Raw genomic sequence first — 20,589 nt, 5'->3', positions numbered from 1 at the left:
CCTACAGTGCTTGCTGGGCATTTTCTACACTCAAGTTCAGCAGTCATGGGCCTGCTGTGCATGTTTTACAGAAGTGATCTTCAAACAGTGGGACTAGCCCAAAAGACTGGCTCAAAAGATATCCGGGGAGAGGGGGCTTGAGGGTCATTAAAACGGGATTATGGTTACTTATTTTAATAGAATATATAAGTAGTCGTAGCTTGTGGGGGTCCTCGAAACACTATTTTTAATCATGGGATGGGTCAGTAAAAAAAAAAGTTTGCATAAGTCTGAATACTACTGGAACAACCATGCAGGGCCGGCCTCTTAGCGGCAGTAGCGCTCTGGGCAAATTGTCCCTCCCCCCCTCGCTGCGCATCCCTGGTCAACAGAGGGAGTGGGGGGGGGGGGAGCACCTTCTCGCTCCGGAGCCTTGCCTTGCAGGGAGCTAATAATTGGAATAGGGCACTCATGCTGATGCATGAGTGCCCTATTCCAATGCAAACAGCCTCACTTCCGCGCCGGAGCAAGGTGGTAATCATGGGAAATGCATTTAATAACAAGCCCTGGGGGGCTCTGCAGACCTGCTTCCTGCTTGCCACGGCCTGTGAATTGCATTGAGTCTAAAGTTTAATACCGGATCTTGGCAATCTTTTTCTTGGTGGGTTGTCCAACTCCAGGCCTCCGAAGGCTGGATCCATGGTGGGCTTTCAGGATACCCCTCATTAATATTCATGATATAAATTTGCATACATTGATTCTCAATGTATGCAAATTTTTCCTCGTGAATATTAAGGTGGGATATCCTGAAAACCCATCAGGATTCTGGCCCTCGAGGCTCAGATTTGGACAACCCTGGATGTAAAGGATATGGTTTAATTCCTAGCTTATTTTTGTTTTTAAGTAACATGTTTATATAAACTTGTATTGTCAAACACTCAATAGACACTATAATAAAAATGTAAATGAACACCGTTATTTATGCCAATTCATGCTGAATCCCAGCTGGTAGTGTGGCAGAATTCGGTCCTGTGCTACTATAAAGTAATACTTTTTTATTTTGTTTAATTTTTTTAATTTTTTTTATTGATTTAGCTGACATACATCAACCTTTCAAAATTGTTACAGAAACATATTACAAATACAAATGAATACATTATCATTTCATTGTCCTTTCATTTAAAAATAACCGAACCATTTAGCAATTAGCTATCGACAATCATGAGCACCCATTGCCCTTAGCAGTCATATATTCAAGGGGAAAATTATATTAGAACTCACAAGTCTCATCATCAACATTTCATTATCACTGATGTCATATACCAGTTATAAAAGAAGGATTTGTTGTTTACACAGATGTGATGTTGTTCCTGTCTTTGTCCCACAAGAGCACCAATATGAGTTAAAGTCCACATACATTCTCCTTTCATTGATCATTTTCCTAAGTGATGGGCCCAATTACATTCACCAAGATTCAAAGAATTGATAAAATGATGCTTGGCCTTGCAAATGCTCATTAATGGTGTAGACAGTACTGTAGGCCATCTAAATTCTGGTAACATGTTGCTAAAGTAAGCCAGGTGCTTATGAAAATGAGTGGCTCTTGGTTTAATTAGCGCCGTACATTTCACTATTAGATGTTCCATCGTCTCTTTTTCTGTCCGCACCATACAAAAGCAACATAAGTTTTGAGTCACACTGATTATTTTGCCTTCTGCCATTAAATCACGTGTAGGCCAGAGATTGAGGCGCATTAGCAAAATAGACTGTCTTAATGCTGGGGATGGTGCCCTATTCAAATATGATTCCATGAATCTGAACCTTTTTTCCCCTAACAATTAGAGTGGAAATCTTTGTACAGTAAGCATATATTTCTGGTTTCAATCCAATCCAGTTGATAGATCTTACGTTTGGCTCTGTCCGGATTGGTAAGAAGGACTTCAATCAAAACATCTGCATTCCCCAAGATTTTCATTACATGGCATGTCCATTCCCGAACAAAAATGTGATGTGAAGTGAACATTGTTATTGTTATTTTGCATTTATATAGCGCCTTATATACCATTGGTATGGTCTGAAGGCGCTGGTAGGTTGAACGCCCTTGGGAACCGAAGTTCAGATCAGTAGAGAGAGTAGGGAGAGTCAAAAGGTGCATGTGGGCACCGGGTATGTGTGCAGCTCGTGCGGCATCAGTGTAATAGCTGCTTCTTAGCGGTAGGTGTGGTGGTTGAGAGATCAGGAGTATGTGTTCGTTCTGGCAGGATTTACCCAGAGCGGAGGTGGCTGTGTTAGGCCTGAGGAGAACGCCTGGCTGGGGGGTGAGTTACCAGCAGTGTTTACTTAGAGTGATGTGGAGTGAGCGGCGGATGTTGGTATGAGAACAGATATACCGAATGGTGTCATAGTATCTCTGTGTTCTAGTTGAGTGGTGATGTAAAGGAGAGAGTAAGTGTGGTGATGTGATATGGTGGGTTATATGGTCTTCAACACGTTCTCTGTATTCAACCCTACCATAAACATCACTTCTATGCACTTTCAATGGAGGCTATTGGGCACACTTCTAAATGCACTTTCAATGGCGGTTATTGAGCACACTTCTAAATGCAAGTTTCACAGTGAGCACATTTCTAAATGTGGGCTTCCACAGACAGGCTATTGGGCACACTTCTAAATGCACTTTCAATGGAGGCTATTGGGCACACTTCTAAACGCCACTTTCGAGGGAGGCTATTGGGCACACTTCTAAATGCAATTTTCAAGTGAAGCTGTTGGGCACACTTCTAAAGTAGCTTTCAAGGGAGGCTATCGGGCACACTTCTAAAAGCAACTTTCAAGGGAGGCTATTGGGCACACTTCTAAATGCAACTTTCACAGTAAGGCAATTGGGCACACTTCTAAATGCAACTTTCAATGGAGGCTATTGGGCACACTTCTAAATGCACTTTCAATGGAGGCTATTGGGCAGACTTCTAAATGCACTTTCAATGGAGGCTATTGGGCAGACTTCTACATGCACTTTCAATGGAGGCTATTGGGTACACTTCTAAATGCACTTTCAATGGAGGCTATTGGGCACACTTCTAAATGCACTTTCAATGGAGGCTATTGGGCACACTTCTAAATGCACTTTCAATGGAGGCTATTGGGCACACTTTTAAATGCAACTTTCACAGTGAGGCTATTGAGCACACTTCTAAATGCAACTTTCAATGGAGGCTATTGGGCACACTTCTAAACGCAAGTTTCACAGTAAGGCTATTGGGCACAATTCTAAATGCACTTTGAATGGCGGCTATTGAGCACACTTCTAAACGCAAGTTTCACAGTGGGCACACTTCTAAATGCAATTTTCAAGTGAAGCTGTTGGGCACACTTCTAAAGTAGCTTTCAATGGAGGCTATTGGGCACACTTCTAAATGCACTTTCAATGGAGGCTATTGGGCACACTTCTAAATGCAACTTTCACAGTGAGGCTATTGAGCACACTTCTAAATGCAACTTTCAATGGAGGCTATTGGGCACACTTCTAAATGCCATTTCAATGGAGGCTATTGGGCAGACTTCTAAATGCACTTTCAATGGAGGCTATTGGGCAGACTTCTACATGCACTTTCAATGGAGGCTATTGGGTACACTTCTAAATGCACTTTCAATGGAGGCTATTGGGCACACTTCTAAATGCACTTTCAATGGAGGCTATTGGGCACACTTCTAAATGCACTTTCAATGGAGGCTATTGGGCACACTTTTAAATGCAACTTTCACAGTGAGGCTATTGAGCACACTTCTAAATGCAACTTTCAATGGAGGCTATTGGGCACACTTCTAAACGCAAGTTTCACAGTAAGGCTATTGGGCACAATTCTAAATGCACTTTGAATGGCGGCTATTGAGCACACTTCTAAACGCAAGTTTCACAGTGAGCACATTTCTAAATGTGGCCTTCCACAGACAGGCTATTGGGCACACTTCTAGATATAACTTTGACAGTGAGGCTATTGAGCACACTTCTAAATGTGGCCTTCCAAAGACAGGCTATTGGGCACACTTTTAGATGTAACTTTGACGGTGAGGCTATTGAGCACACTTCTAAATGTGGCCTTCCACAGACAGGCTATTGGGCACACTTTTAAATGCACTTTCAATGGAGGCTATTGGGCACACTTCTAAACGCCACTTTCGAGGGAGGCTATTGGGCACACTTGTAAATGCAATTTTCAAGGGAGGCTATTGGTCACACTTCAAAATGCGGCCTTCCACAGACAGGCAATTGGGCACACTTCTAAATGCACTTTCAATGGAGGCTATTGGGCACACTTCTAAGTGCCCTTTCGATGGAGGCTATTGGGCACACTTTTAAATGCAACTTTCACAGTGAGGCTATTGGGCACATTTCTAAATGCACTTTTAATGGAGGCTATTGGGCACACTTCTAAAAGTAATTTTCACAGTGAGGCTATTGGGCACACTTCTAAATGCACTTTCAATGGAGGCTATTGGGCATACTTTTAAATGCAACTTTCACAGTGAGGCTATTGGGCACACTTCTAAATGAAATTTCAATGGAGGCTACGGGGCACACTTTTAAATGCAACTTTCACAGTGAGGCTATTGGGCACACTTCTAAATGCACTTTCAATGGAGGCTACTGGGCACACTTTTAAACACAACTTTCACAGTGAGGGTATTGGGCGCACATTTAGGTCTAGTCTACATCGATTAGAGTTTCCAAGTGCAAATATGCTACAGCTATGACTAGTTTACAGTGGTGATGCTTTGTTAGATGCGTGGGTGGGTGGGTAGAATGGCGTGAAGTGATTGCCTCAGGCCCTGCCCTTCCCACACTTACTTATTGGTGGCTTCTTGCTTCTCCTGCAGATACCTGCAGATATGGTCAGGAGCTGTCTCTGTATGAGCTGTCCTTTGTCCCAGGGTCCTTAGTCGCAGGGGGCTGCCGGGCAGAGGGCTGCCCTGGGAAGGTCTGTAATGGCTGGTGACTGAGGGCCTGCTAGCCAATCTGGGCACGGCCTGCAGTGAGTTGGAGGATCAGCCAATCACGGGGGTGGTGGGCGGGCTGGGAAGCGGGAGGGATGGGAATCAGGAAATGGGAGCAGGGTGGGGAGGCAGGGGAGGCCGACTGGGAAAGGGCCTGGGGCTGCAGGACACACGGGGCAAGTGCCCACAAAGGGCACACGGATGCAAATAATAAGGATATTCACTCACCGGCGCTCAGCTGTACAATGATATCCTTCTTAAGACATTGGGCCTCATTACACGTAGGCGGTAAGGGTTTACCGGTACCTGTATTTTACCGGTACTGGTAAATCCTTACCGCCTTACTACGAGGTCCCTTTGCGGGTTGGGGAATTTAACGCCTGATTTTTGCAGGAACCCGCAAAGGGACCAGTGGAGCTAATTACAGTACCGCAATTTGCGGTACCGTAATTAGCGCCTTCCCCATTCCCATAGAGCCCTATGGGGCAAAAATGGGAATGGGGAAGGGCAATGGTGGAAGGGGGAATTACCGCCCCGCCAACCTTGGAATGGGGCGGTAATTCCCCTTTCCACCAAGGCGGTGCCGGTATTTTACCGGCATGAACCATGGCGCTAATAGCGCCATGGTTCTCCGCCTACCGTTTAATGAGGCCCATTGTCATGACATTTTCGAAATAGAGCACATAAACGCCAACTATACAAGGCTATCATCGAAATCAAACCAAGCTCATATCGTAGCCAGGGACACGGCACTGATTGTGGAAGATTGAGCACTTTTTGCCAATACTGGGCCTCGAGTTTATTTAGGGCAGTGTTTAGAATTATATGTTTTGTTTCTAGACCATATGGAAGAGTTGGAATAACTTTTTGGTTCCAGAAGGTTACAGCCGACTTAATAGAACATTTTCCATATCTATGTAGGATCACTCTGATCTGCGAGATGGCATTGTTTAATTTATGTTGGATTGCATCCCAGTGCGGGTTCTTAGGATATGTGCCGCAGAATTGCATATCTAAATATGTATATTCTGCAACTATTTCTAGTTTAACATTCTTGATGTTCCAAGACATATAATGTCGCTTTGAATTAATAGGGGAGTATGTCACAATTTGTGTTTTTTTTCAGATTGATTATCAACTCATTAGCATCTAGATATAGTGAGAGAGCAGACAATAACTTCTGTAATCTCATGGGTTTTTTCGATATGAGGACCAGGTCATCTGCATACCATAAGGCTTGAATAACTGCATTGGCCATTTAAGGTGAATCAGAACAAATGTGCTTGAAGATATTCTTAATGTCTTGTATAAACAAGTTAAATATGGCTGATGCAAGGGTGCAGCCTTGCTTAAGCCCTTTTGTGGTTGCAATTGGTGTTGAAAGTAGACCTGCCATATTTAATCTAACTTGAATAGAGGTTTCTGAGTGCAGTTCGTGGATGATGTCACAAAGAGTTGGTGGACATTCTGCCGCTATCAGTTTCTTTATAAGTTTGACTCTAGACACATGCGGAGTGTAGGTTGACAAAAAGCACACAATATTGGTCGTCTTGTGGCATGAGCTTGGGCCTTAAGTGCATGCAAGGTTAGCAAATTAATTGCGGTTCCCATTCCTGCCACAAAACCTGACTGGTGCGGTAAATAAAGTAATACTTGTCAGTTGCCCAGAGTGCCATCAGCAGATGTGTACCAAAGTGCCATTGTGGCCCCAGAGCCATCAAATCTGACTGAGAACACTTTTCCCTTTTTCTCTTTTTTTCTCCAAGCCTTGGAGCCATGGACCGAAAGATTGAGCGCCAGTTTGTGGAGGACCGGGCCACAATCATTGACGATCTGCCGCTCACCTGGAGCATCAAGCAGGCCGGGCCCCACTACTGCGTCACCATGAAGATGTCGCGACTCAAGGACCTGGATTTCGGCTTTGAATTTCGGTCGCCAAATCCCAGGTGGTGTATTTTTATAAAGGTGTTACTTTTTTCTTAGAGGCCTTATAGACAGAACTAGACATTCCTGACCTCAGATTTGTTTTAGAACTGGATCCCAGCGGAATCTGACCCAGGGCTAAACAATTCATAAGACGTGTCCCTCATTTTGGATTTACCTGTAAATCCCACAGAGGGGGTCGCTTGCAAATACACTAACATTTCAGCATTTCCCTCCTTTCTATTTTGATTCATTTGGCAATGGGTAACTTTATTGAGAAAACCTGGACGTACCCAGGTTTCCGTGTTGGTTTACTCCCATTATCAAGACCGATCGTAAATGCTGGCTGCCATGTCCATCCACGCTTCCTCTCCTCTTTGCTCAACCAGCATTACATGACGCTGACTCCTTTCCTCTCCTGCTTCCTCCTTCCTGCCCTCTGAACAGCACTCTTTACCATCTGCTCTTTCAAAGTGCTACATGGTGGTGTAACCCTATACAAGCAACCAATATTACAGTCCCATAATTCACCATAAATACTTGAACACTCGCCCAATCCTAGGCAGGATCGGAAACAAGCGAAGTTTGACGCCCTCTTACCTCCCATTTCCGTATGTTGCTCTTCACTTCTGCTGTACTCACATTCTCTTTGTGCACTGTTTATTTGGGTATTCCTCACTTTTCCTGAGTGCAAATTTGCAGAGTTGTTTTTTTTTTGTTTTGGTCGTGGTTGTTTTTACCACTTTATTTGACCACAAACCTATAGATGGTAAGTTTGGGTTTTGTATGTATAGGGGGGGGGGGTGGTGGGCTGGTGAACAGAGAGGAGAAGCGGGGGTGTTCCCCCGCTTTTTTGTTTTAAAAAAGTGGTAGAATTGGCCAAATAAATAAAGCAAATTTGCATTTGGCGAAAGAAAAGTGGGGAAAGCTCATAGACCCTGCATTTGTTCTTGGGGTATAGCACACAAGACAAATGAATGCATGAATCAATAACATATGTTAGACTCCAACGCTAGCATTAACCTCTATTTTTGGTTTCTCTTGTAGGCAGAAATTCCCTGTGACCCAGTTTCCTGAGAGGTAAAATCTGGAGTCTGCTACATTGCTTCCTTCGTGTGTGGTTTTTCTGTCCACTGATAGCAGCACTTTACACTCCATGAGTGCCCCCTGCCCTCCTATGTGCATGCCAGCATTAGAGAACATCTGAGCGGGGATTTTGAAACAGACAGAGGAATAATTGTAGATCATAATTGACTTGCATGGGTTCAATGATTCACTAGGAGGCAGATAATATATATATATTTTCTTTTTTTAATTTAATTGTTTTTTTTATAAGGCGCCCAATACCATACCTGAGTTTGGATTCTAAGCGCGGATCTGGGATTCGAACCTCTGTTGCTCTGCGTGGTTTTGCTTCCAAGACCTTTGCCCATGTGCTATCCTGCCTTCACAGGAGGATAAAGAAAGCTGAATACTATCAATACGTTTGGCTACAAAGTGCGAGGTCTATTCCACCGAATTACGGAGAGTGGCCGCTCATGACTCACCCTCCACTCAAACACGCTCTGCTTTTTGAACACGTGATCCACAACAGAGTAAATGGGGTCCTTTTGCAACGAGTGGGGTGCAAACTAAAAGCGTAAAAGCCAGGTGAAATGGTTTCACGCTGCATCCTATTTTCGTGCACTTCCAACGTGTAAGAAGGGCACAAAGCAGAGTTTGCATGTCTGCTTTGCTTTCCTCCTGTTATGGGAGAGTGCAACATTTTACACCTACGTAAGGTTTTCATACAGGCATAACACCAATGGAGTCCTGTGGAATCTGCCTTGCATTTTTATCGGCTAGTGAGCAGGCGGATCCCTTTGGGATCCATTAGCAAACACTGCCTGCAAAGCGTAATTTGCAGCTGGCATTTACATTTTTTTAAAGTGGAGGGTAAAACTGAGGCAATTGTGCTTGGTTCTACACTACACTTTGTAAATATTTAAAATTGCATCCAGGGACCCGACAGAATGTAAGTGCTAATGTCGGTGGTCCGCTGAGTTCTCCCCACCTCAAAATACGTATGCTACAGATTATTCAGGAGGCAGGAGTTAAAGGTCTCCCACTGTGCCTGCTGTGCCTGCGGCTCGGTCACATACTCACCGCTTGCGACAGCATAGAAAGGAAATGCTCAACTGTGTGAAGGGCAATAAATGTGGTGGCTTCTGTGCAGTGCACGTCTGTGGCAATATCCTCCTGCTAGGCACCACAAATACAAATCTGGTCAAACTGCAATTGTTTCAAAACAAATCCTTAAGGGCTTCCTGTGGTCTAAAAAGAAGAGACAATAATATCTCTCACATCAGGAGGTATGGCCACTGGCTTCGCATCCAAGCCGGAATTCTATTCAAGGCCCTCATCATCACACACAAATGTATAACCAAGGATGCCCCTGCATACCTCAACAACAGTGTCACCCAAAAAAGGTCCACCAGATCCGTGAGATCGGGTTCCAGCACACACCTATTCATCCCAAGGTTCAAGCGCACCAGGTCCAGGGGTGTCAGCTTCCCAGTGGCTGCACCCAAGATCTGGAACACCCTTCCCATGCACATTATAAATTAGCCCTCTCACCAGCGCTTTAAGAGTCTTATCAAAACATGGCAATTCAACAAATTGTAACTAGTTTCATTATATCCTGTAATATTGGACTGTTATTTTAACTTTGCACCTCACAAACTATGTGTACTGTTTGGTAAATAATCTTGTTTCTTATCCTGCCTGTATTGTAACTTCCACTGTAACCAGATAAGCACTCCTATGTAACTTAGGCCGTGATACCTCCTGGTTTGGGCGTGTAATAAATGCTATAGATAAGTAAACATGTGTTGAGCGAGGTGGGGATGCCAGCTCACCACATCTGCAAAATTGCCTTGTGCCTCAGTTGATAAGGCAGGCAATTCGAGGGGTGAGGAAAAGCAAAGAGGCAATTCAAACCTCTCTTTACCTCCACTTTGAAGGGAAAACACAGGTAAACAACAAGCTTTCTGCACTCGTGTCATTCATACCAGCCATGCATGTGGCAGGTGAGGTCTGAAGGGTTGACGGTTCTAGGAAGACTTTGAAAAGAAATAACTCCAGCAGTTATTCCCCTCTCTCCCACCCTGCAAAGAAAAAAACCTGGGAGTACAAAAAGTGGATTCATTACACTTTTACCTCTGATCTTGGATTGAGGTATTCCTAAATACGCTCCACTTGGGTGAGTGGATATTCTCTAATATTGTTGCACCTGGTTTCTATGCATTTGTAAAGCGCTTTCAATCAGAGTATTAAGGCAAATTCATAATCCTGGGCAGATTCTTAATCGCCCTCTAAGGCGAGAGACTACATAGGACAATAATGCCATAATAATGCCCTGCAGACTGTCTAATAATGCCAAGGGAAGCTGCTCGATGGGGGCAGCAAACTTCTTCAGTTGCTTTCAGTTTAAGGAAAGCGAAATTAAACCTGTTTTTCCCAATTGCACCAGCTAGGCAGTGTTAGTTTAGACGTGCTCTGTCCCATCATAGCAAGCACCTCGAAATGAAATAGTAATGAAAGCTGCCCAGTGCTTAATGTTTGGGGGTGTTTGCCCGGGCTCAGCCCTGGTGTTAATTTGTGAGCCCTGGCACTTATTGTCATAAACTCAGTTTGATTATGATGTGGTGTTTTGGAAACTGTGGGGCTTATTACAAGTGGGATGGTATTCTGGTGGTAACTCTGCTTGAATACCGCTCACCGGAATTAATGTTAACATTACTTGATCCGGGCGGATTTACTGTCAGATTACAAGGGGTGGTGGTGATGTTAGTCCCCATTAATTTGGAGTCGATATGACCCCATGCTCAATTTCGGTGGAATTACCACAGCGTTAATTCCACTGGCAGTAATTTGCTGATTGTTTGTGGACGGGTGGAAGATTTACTTCCAGCATGATGCTGAAGGTAAATCCCAACTCATAGTCTGGCGGAGCAGGAAGAGTGGCGGTAATGCCATCACCACCACCTATTTCCCACACCACCATACTCGTAACGAGACCCTTTATCATTTTATTTGTGAGGCAGTAGCAGCCACACAGCAAGCAACAACAGTGTGCACTGGCCATGTGTCAAGAACCGAGGTCCACGTGGATTAGTACATCTCCATCCCCAAGTACCAGTCAGAAAAAGTACAAACAACTTGCTGACCGATTATTGGGGCCACAGGTGGCAGGAACAGAGAGAGCACCGGGGCCCAGATGGCTGCAAGGGAAAACACAATGTTAGCTATGCAAAGGTATAGGGACTCTACAGATATGTACAACCATACAAGCACAAGGGCACCTACCCGTGGGGATGACCGATGACAACTGGTTACCTAACTGTTCCTCCTGAATGGTGTTGTGGATTGTGATGGAGGAGATGGAATTGTACCTCTGTTGTGACAAGTGCATGGTCCACCGTGGTCTTGATGGGAGAAGTCTATGTGGTACTGTGATCAGAGTTCAACAAAGTACTTGAGTATTCCAGAGTTCTTAAATGCCAGAGCCAAGGGGTGAGAGAGAAAGCAATCCGGTTGAGCAAAATCCAAGGTAGCAGCAGTTCAGGTTGTCAGTTCAGGAAAACAATACCAAATCCAAAAGGGCAAAACCAAAGGCAGTCTAAAAGGCCAGGAAAACGAGGTCCAAAATCCAGGAAGTCGAACAAAATAACACAGAGCACAGATGTAGCCAAAACGCTGTAGAAAAGAGCTGAGAAGCTCCGAGTATCAGGAATGGGCTTCTTTTAACCTATCACTTCCTGGACATGTGACCGCCCTCTGTGTTGTGTGGGCGTCACGTGAGCAGTTCGTTGCCGTCCAGGCAGGAGATGCGGGTCACGTGAGCAGCAGAGGGGCAAGGCGGCACTCCAGCGCATCTGTAAAAGCCATGGCAAGCACCATCACGAGCGGGGCCAACAGCGCCAAGGGTGCCACAGCGCGCGGGATAGACCAAGCCACTGGGCGGGTGCGGAATTAGAGCGCACCCGTGGCCCGCATCGCCGCAAGAATGGACCTCCAGCACGCGTCGGTGCAACTGGATAAGTGTGTGTCTGGATGCATGACACCACGTGTCTCTGCATGCTGGGCTGGTTCAAAGTAATTAATGAACCTGATGAACCTCACTGATGTGGCAGTACTCGTTATCCATTTTCATGCATACCAATGAGTTGGAATGTGATATTACTGTGCGCCCGTGCTGGTTGTGCCCTCACACTGCTTCAGCGTTCTACCTGACATTGGTGCAGCTCCGCTATTGCAATAACCAGAATCATTGCCACAACAGGGTGGACTGAAACAGCAGGACAACCAGCAGCACCAAAACCAGGGCAATGCCAGGGAAAAGGCCATTGCCGAAGGAGGAGCGCCTGTCCTGAGTGCCAACCTACAGAAGATGATCTTGCTGCAGTGTTTCACAGGAAAGTTCACCTGTTCAGTAATGATTTTGCCTGCATTTGTCCATCGATGCACCATACGAGGAAAGCACTCTTTGTTTAACGCTTGTTTTCAGTGGTTAAACGGTCAATTAAGTTCGACTTGCCATCTAAAGAAGCACAGCACAATGATAACCACGATTATATGTTTAATGAAACACTTACAATAACCAAAAAAGTGATGGGTGGAAGGTTTTGAATAAATCGTGATCACTGGCAATGCTCTGGGCAACCCTCCACACTGCTGTTTTTTCGCACGTCTGTGTAACTGCAATAGCGGCCCAGCGATATAAATCAGTCTTGTACTGCCACCAATGGGAACAGTCCAACCCGAACTGCTTGGCCACATCCCCTCTGCACAGAAACACAAGCATCCTCAGACATATTTCAGCCTGTTGGGCATCATCAGTGCGGAGTAGCTTAGGTCTCTTGGTCCAGAAGGCTTGGGACCCACGGCTGAGCATACTCGTCCCACGCTGCCTGCCCCGAAATGTACCAGAAAATATAGGGGCCCTGGCACTTATTTATTTACAAATTAAGCTGACCATATCTGTGTTTAATTGGCTGGTGGACCATTATTTTGACCATCTAGTTTATAGCAATTTTGCGGAGGCAACAAAAAGCTGCAAAATTGTTTTTCTTTATTTTTTTTAAAGTGCCCCAAAATGTCATTAGCAGCACAAAAGTCACATTTGGAATTGTGTTCATCAGCCAGTTAGTTTAATTACAGCACAACAGTAAAGCAGTGTCCGCTTCCGATATCTGATTTACACATGACCGGGGGTTCCAAAGCCGCACACCATGCTCAAGGAATTAGAAAACCCTAACCCTCCAACAGAAACTTGTACTAAAGATAAAATCTGGTACACCAGTATCCAGAACGCCCTTGCTAACAAAATTGTTGGGCTCCAAACCAAAATAGAAGATAAACGAAATCAACTCACCAGTATTAAGCCCACCAACCCTAGTACACCACTTTCCATTGACGCTAACCTAGGCTTCACTTTCAAAAAGGTAACAATACCAGAAGTACAAAAAATTATAGCCTCCTTAAAATCTTCTAACTGTAAAGGGGACAGCTGCCCTGCCCAGATCATAAAAGACGCAGACAGAGAACTATCCCCTTTCATCACCACCAAACTTATAAACCTGTCTTTCTCCACTATCCTTGTCCCCAGTAACTTGAAACAATCTTGGGTTCTCCCCCTTTTAAAAAAACAAACCCTAGACCCTGCCATACCCACTAATTACAGACCTATCACCACGGTCCCATTCCTGTTAAAAATTCTAGACAGAGTTGCCTACTTGCAAATTCAGGATTACCTAGAGACTAACCAACTGTTAGGAATACGTCAATCTGGCTTTAGACCTCAACATGGAACAGAAACTGCCCTTGTCGACCTCAAAAGCCAGATTGATGAAATTAAAGACAAAGGGAACGCCGCCATCCTTCTCCTCCTAGATCTCTCCGCAGCGTTCAATTTGGTCGGCCATAAAATCCTCTGCAACCACCTATCCTCTGCAGCTCATTTCTCCTCTTCTGCTGTCATGTGTATACAATCCTTCTTAGCCAACAGAACCATGAGGGTCTTCTCTCCAGTAGCCACAGAAGACCCTATCCCTATCATCTGTGGGGTCCCACAAGGCTCCTGTGTTTCGCCCACTTTGTATAATATATTTACAAAGCCACTCTTTGACAAACTGGACCATCTGGGTGTCACCTACACTAATTACGCAGATGAAACCGAGATACTCCTTACCCTCTCTGGTAACTACAATGCCGACCTCACACGGGTCAATGAAATATTCTCCATCATTCAGGCATGGATGGTTATGCCTTAATGATGACAAAACTGAACGTCTCCTTGTCAGTACACCCAATAACCTGATGAAACTTAGCCCCAACTACATTAGCTTCATTATTGATGGGAACATTATCCGTATTGTCAAAAATGTGAAAACGCTTGGTTTCTACCTTGATGCCAACACTAACCTTTCCAAACAAGTCAACATGACTGCCTCTGCCACGGCCTGCACTGGTAAGCTGATCAGGGCATGCAGACCGTTCCTATCCACAAATAGTTGCCTTACTTTGGCCAGGGCCCTTATACAATCTAAATTGGACTACTGTAACAGTCTCTACCTAGGCGCAAACCAATCCATAATCAAAAAACTCCAGGTGATCCAAAACAACGCTTTGCGAGCAGCCCTAAACATATCAAGGCGCGAGCATATCGCCACCACCAGAATATCATGCAAATGGCTTACTATCCAACAAAAAATTGACTTAAAGACTATTTTTCTTACATACAAAGCCTTAAAGCACCTACCTCCACCTTATCACACCAACAAATTCACCCTGAAATCCACTACTAGAACCACCAGATCCACCAACACATTATCCCCATCAGTGCCCAGATTCTCCGTAAAAAGAGCTGGAGGTTCCAGCTTCACGGTCCTTGCCTCCCAACTCTGGAACACACTACCATTCAACATCAAATCTATTGAATCATTTCAATCCTTCAGAAAACAGGTTATCAGCTGGTTACTGGATAAAAACTAGCATCCCTGACATCAAACCTTTCTTTAAATTGATGCCCTTTGCCTGTTTATTGTAGATCTTAAATTTGTAATCTGCTAACTGTATATTTCATATTATGTAATCTGCAAACTGCATATATCATATTATGTAAAATGCATGTAATGTACTATGTAACTGCATATAATGTACCTGTAACTTTGGCCCTATGCACCTTTTTCCTCCGGGTCTGGAGCGCTATATAAATAAACAAACAAACAAACAAAGCACACATCAATAAAGGAACTGTGTTTGTTTTCAATCAAGAGGCACAATAGGAACAGAAGCCATGCATTTCTAGATTTTACTTTTACTATTTAAATTTGAAATAAATGCTGCAAAGAGTTTGTGCCACAACCACTGATTTTTTGCTGCCGCAAAATTTTGAAATCAATGCCACTATAATCTGACCCGGGTGGCGGGGGGTCGGGTTGGTTCTGATTATTAGATCACATGACTCTGGATGATGGACAGCAGACATTTACAAAGCAAAGATGCATCAATAGGTGAAGTTCTTTAAAAGTATATGTTGCCAATAACCGACAAAAGGGTCAATTAACAACAATTATTGACTGCAAATGTATTCAGTAATGATATTAGGCGATAGGGCCTCATTAGGAGTTTGCCAGTTGTGGTAGAACATCTACATGAGTCAGAACGTGAATTGAAGGCGTAAGAGCCTCAAGTCTGGCTTTAACACCTTGCATCACGCCACAGCTCATTTTCAGTCATGCAGTGTGGCCGAGAGAAGGGGCGGAGAGAAGGGGTGAACACCACTTGCATTTCCGCTGCTTCCCTTCCTGCACCAGCATAAAGCAGGTGGACCCCATAGGCATCCATTGTGCTCGCTTGTCGCCGGGCAGCGTGTACAATTACATTGAAACCTTCATGTCGCGGATGGTTGAATTGTAATTGTGAGCACTACGTACCATGCGCGCATGGTAAGCAGTGTTCACAATTGAAATTAAACCCTCCAAGATATGCGATCATGTCAGGGAGGGTTTTATTATAATTTGGTGTTTACTCACATTGCACGTCGCTGGGCAAATGATGAAAATGTGGCTTTGGGGTTCTGTATACATTGCAGTGCAAACATAACAACTCCCTGACGTCAAATTTTATGACACAAGCTCCGTAGTATTTTTGAATACTGATATTTTACCACTCTGTCAAATTCATACCTAAAATTCGTACAAACTGCCTGCTTTTGTGAAGAGCAAGCTTCTTCCACAGATGAGCTATACCATATGCGACATTACCGCTGTTTTTATCCTGCATGCAGTAATATGGCCCTGGTAAATCCTCCACTTTACCTCCAAAAATCAGTGGATTTACCATGTCAATCTGCTAATAATCCCCATGCAGTCCTATGGACTCCAGAAATGGGGAATTACCACCACTTGTAATCCTGTGGTAACTCCACAGGACCAATTGGTGGTAACAGTAATGAGTTTGGTGGTCATTCGGCTGAATGACCACCAAATTACCTCCAAACTCTTAAGGAGGCCCAAAGAACGATGGCGTTTCCGGTTCTAGCTTCCCTACTATGAGCATTAACAGGATTCTTATTTATGATAGGTTATTTATAACGCGTTATATACCCAGAGGTTTCTAAGCACGGACTCGGGGATCAAAGCTGTGGTGCTTTCGGCGTCTTGCTTCCAAGGCGAGCACGTTGCCCCTGAGCTATCCTCCCGAGACTGCCATTGCTATGTAGTACTCTTTCTCGAAGCCGATTGGCTGAGGCATCCTCCATCGTCTTCCACTATGTGCACATAAAGCTCTGTACACAGTAATGCATAATATAAAGAAATGCAAGGTCGTGCCAAGATGTGGGTATAGTTGGGGAATGCTTTGGGTTGCCTGTGCTCTGGCATGCTTGTTGGAAGGTGTGGAACGTCTACCAGGGTGCAGTTCTGAGATAGCATGAATGCAGCTTCAGGGAGGGTTACACAGATATTCCCTGTAATGGGGTGACACCTGCATCCGACATACAGAAGGACATACTCCTGAAGCCAATCAAACTCCACCAGGCTGTTGGAGAAATACACGCCAGACGTCTCAGTTGAGGTTCACACATTCCTGCAGCATATTCGATACATCTACGTAATGCATAGTTCACCCCTCTATATGTCATATCATTGTGCATGATGCATGTTAACATTAAAGCGAAGTGCGCAACCAGGCCCTTCCATACAATAGAGTCATCTGCATGTAAATAGCATGTCATGCCATTACCATATAACCACTCACTGTAATAGTTTCGCCTCTACCTCTTCTTCAGGGTTCTTAAACTGGACGTTTCGCTAAACGAGCTGGAGGAACTGAAGGCTGGCGGCCTGCTCCCTTTCGAGAACCTGTCCGAGCTGGATGCCTCCCTGAACGCATTGGACAAGTAGGTCTGCTTACCTGAGGGCCACGGTGCCCACGAATATGCAGTGGCTTTATCCTGCTTCATAGCAACATGAAGGAACAAGATGGCTTTCCCCTAGAGACCTGGGGGCGCACTATTGAGAACACTGTTTTTAAGGTCATATGCCAAATTTGAAATGGGGTGAAATTAATTGCAAATGCTCGAATGACCACCCAACAGATTGAATAAAGAAAAGGAAGACTTATTGGTGTTCTTTTCTTTATAGAAAAGTAGCAATATATGGTTTTATATTTTGTGTAATTTTTGTTTGTATTGTGTATAATTACAAGTAAGTTGTTTCACAGTGCTTTTAGATGGGAGGGATACCAAAGGCAGCTGGGAAAATAACAGAGGGACAAGTACAGTAGACCAATGGTTGGTGACTAAAATGAAGCCATACACCTACTGGTAGACAGATCATATCTATTACCAGTGAAGAGTGGGGGGTTATGTAAAACAATAAGCTGAAATCTATGAACCAATAAGAGCTATAGAAGGTAAGTGCAGGAAAGGAGCTCCAAGTGCATCTCCCCCACCCCCTTAGGGTAGGGAGGTAAACCTACGAGATCAGTGGCGGGTGCACGGCTGTGTGTAGAGCAATCTTCCTAAATTCTGCCTTTAAGTAATTGGGCCAAACTTTCCTCAACAGAAATGGGGAACAACAAGTAAAATTAGAAACAGGCTTATAATTAAACGTTGTGTGGCATATCGGGAAGCATGTGTGGGGCTTGTGGAATGATGGAAGGGAAACAAAGTACTTGAGGAAAATTGGTGAGATGGCATCCATCACAATCTTGAAGAGGTCACATGAGAAACAGGTGGGAAAGATTCCTTCTGGAATACACCTTCTTAAGAGTAGGGCTATTATAAGGATTATAAGGAGGGGATAATAATTGTGTCTGTATGTTAAAGGTTCATTTGACATTTAATTTAGCATGGGAAATTAGCTACGAGACATTAGGTTTATCGACACATTGGATTGGTTAAGTAGCTCGATGGAGCCAAATGGGAATTATTGGAGACATCAACCAGAGTGGTCTACTTATCTGCAATGCACAATGTGAATAAGTAAACACCAGAGTAGGCCATTGCATGTCAAGATCTCTGTGAATTCAGGCATTTGAACAATATCTTCAAGAGAGAGTTAAGGTGATCAGTTTTATCGCACAAAATCCTTGAAATTCAGCGGGGGTGGGAAGTGATGAGAATCTTAACATCACCCTCCTACCCCCCGTAATGTCCCACATGATGTTATTTTGAATACTTTCTGTGATATCATGCATGTGCCCATGGGCTTTGCAATAGGGGACACACCAAATTAAGATGCTAATCAATTCCCACATCCACCGAATTCCATGGGTTGTTTTGCGATAGTCCAAACACCTTCACTCTCTCTGAACTAAAGTCTTTCACTGACTTACACAAGTTCTGCTATGGTATAGTTTCATCAGGGCCCACAAGACGTGGCCAGCAGCCAAGGCCTTCGGCTGTGGCCACTGCCAATATTGCACTAAAAAGAAAGAAGGACACTGGCCATGACCGTGGCCTACCTAACCAGATACCACTAGCCATAGCCTGAGTCCATGGCCAGCAGCTTCAGGACACACTTCCCTTCTGCCTTTGCCACTTGTCCACTAGCCATGGACTTCTGCCACGTGACATTTGCTAAAACATTACAGTCTTCTCTCATCCTCCCTGACAATCACTCTGTCTCCCCCCTCCTATTTTCTTGGTCCCACCACCCCGTCCCTTGTGTTTTACCTCTCTGACCCTCTCCCATTAGCCTCTTTTACTCTTTGGTTTGTGTGACACATTTTCTTTTCTTAGTCCGCCTTTCAGTGTTACTGTGTGAATCTCGCGAAAAATGTTCAGCCACAAACCCCAGCCCACCCCAAACTCCCCCACTGTACATGTGGTCCTCTGCCCCCCTTCCGCCCAGTAGCCTGACATGAATGCGCCCCTTTTCCTCCTCCAGATGTAATTTTGAGTACTTTTCATTTTTGACTTCCCTCTGTATTAACGTGGAAATCGCTTGCATCGAACACAAATATCTATGGGGGCCTTTCATTTCTGAAAAGCCTCTCAGCCTCTCCGCTGCAGAGCACCATGGGAGATATATAAATATGTTGCAGGAGCAGGGGGCACCACCTCCTGCGCCGAATATTTTGAAAACGAATGGACAGATTTACCTCAAACCACCAATAGTCACATCTGAGGCGATTTGTGCCCACGTTTTTTCTTATTTGGGGCAAAGCCATCTAACAGTTTTTGCACTAAGGGTGTTCAATCAAAGCACTATATATATATGTGTGTTGATACACAACACTTTACGTAGGAAAATTAGAAAGGATGTGTCAACTATGCCCTGCGTAACCTATGACCTCGTCCATGCATGTTCAATACAATTGTCAGGAAGGAAACCTCTTTCCAGCACTTCCCACATTCAAACACACCCGTCTAGATTAGTAACATTTATTGATTTTCATGTAAAAAGAAGGTGCAACAAGTGTTGCAATTGCTTTACATCTATCTATACTCTCTCTCGCGCACACACACTCTCTCTCCCTCTCTCTCGCTCTCTCTCTCTCACGCACACACACACACTCTCTCTCCCTCTCTCGCTCTCCCTCCTCTCTCTTTCTCTCACTCTCTCACGCACACACACTCTCTCTCACGCACACACTGTCTCTCCCTCTCGTTCGCTCTCCCTTTCTCTCTCTCTCTCTCTCTCTCTCTCTCTCACTCTCTCTCTCTCTCTCTCTCTCTCACGCACACACACACACACACACTGTCTCTCCCTCCTCTCTCTTTCTCTCACTCTCTCACGCACACACACTCTCTCTCACGCACACACACACACACACACACACTTTCTCTCCCTCTCGTTCGCTCTCTCTCTCTCTCTCACTCTCTCTCGCTCACACGCACACACACACTCTCTCTCCCTCTCTCTCGCTCTCCCTCCTCTCTCTTTCTCTCACTCTCTCATGCACACACACACACACACTTTCTCTCCCTCTCGTTCGCTCTCCCTCTCTCTCTCTCACTCTCTCTCTCGCTCACACGCACACATACACTCTCTCTCCCTCTCTCTTGCTCTCCCTCCTCTCTCTTTCTCTCACTCTCTCACGCACACACACACACTTTCTCTCCCTCTCCCTCCTCTCTCTTTCTCTCACTCTCTCACGCACACACACTCTCTCTCACGCACACACACACACTTTCTCTCC

The 20,589-nt window shown here is 44.7% G+C and overlaps 1 protein-coding gene across 2 annotated transcripts in view; it reads left to right on the top strand.

Annotated features, from left to right (window-relative positions):
• The window catches only part of LOC138514251 (protein phosphatase 1 regulatory subunit 42-like), an 819,071-nt gene that overhangs the window by 331,217 nt on the left and 467,265 nt on the right, over positions 1 to 20,589 (top strand). Inside the window, exons 2-4 of one of the 2 annotated variants that reach the window (XM_069629622.1) lie at positions 6,741 to 6,920; positions 7,945 to 7,977; positions 17,231 to 17,341. In XM_069629622.1, the coding sequence (XP_069485723.1) occupies positions 6,751 to 6,920; positions 7,945 to 7,977; positions 17,231 to 17,341 (314 nt within the window). In that variant the 5' untranslated portion in view covers positions 6,741 to 6,750. Of the gene's footprint in view, positions 1 to 6,740; positions 6,924 to 7,944; positions 7,978 to 17,230; positions 17,342 to 20,589 lie in introns of both variants that reach the window. The other variant, XM_069629621.1, reaches the window with a different exon arrangement.

This window comes from Ambystoma mexicanum, chromosome 12, assembly GCF_040938575.1.
Source record: "Ambystoma mexicanum isolate Mex_15411 chromosome 12, UKY_AmexF1_1, whole genome shotgun sequence".
Lineage (NCBI taxonomy): Eukaryota > Metazoa > Chordata > Amphibia > Caudata > Ambystomatidae > Ambystoma > Ambystoma mexicanum.
Note: the sequence above shows the minus strand (reverse complement) of the source record. Positions and strands in the feature narration are given on the sequence as shown.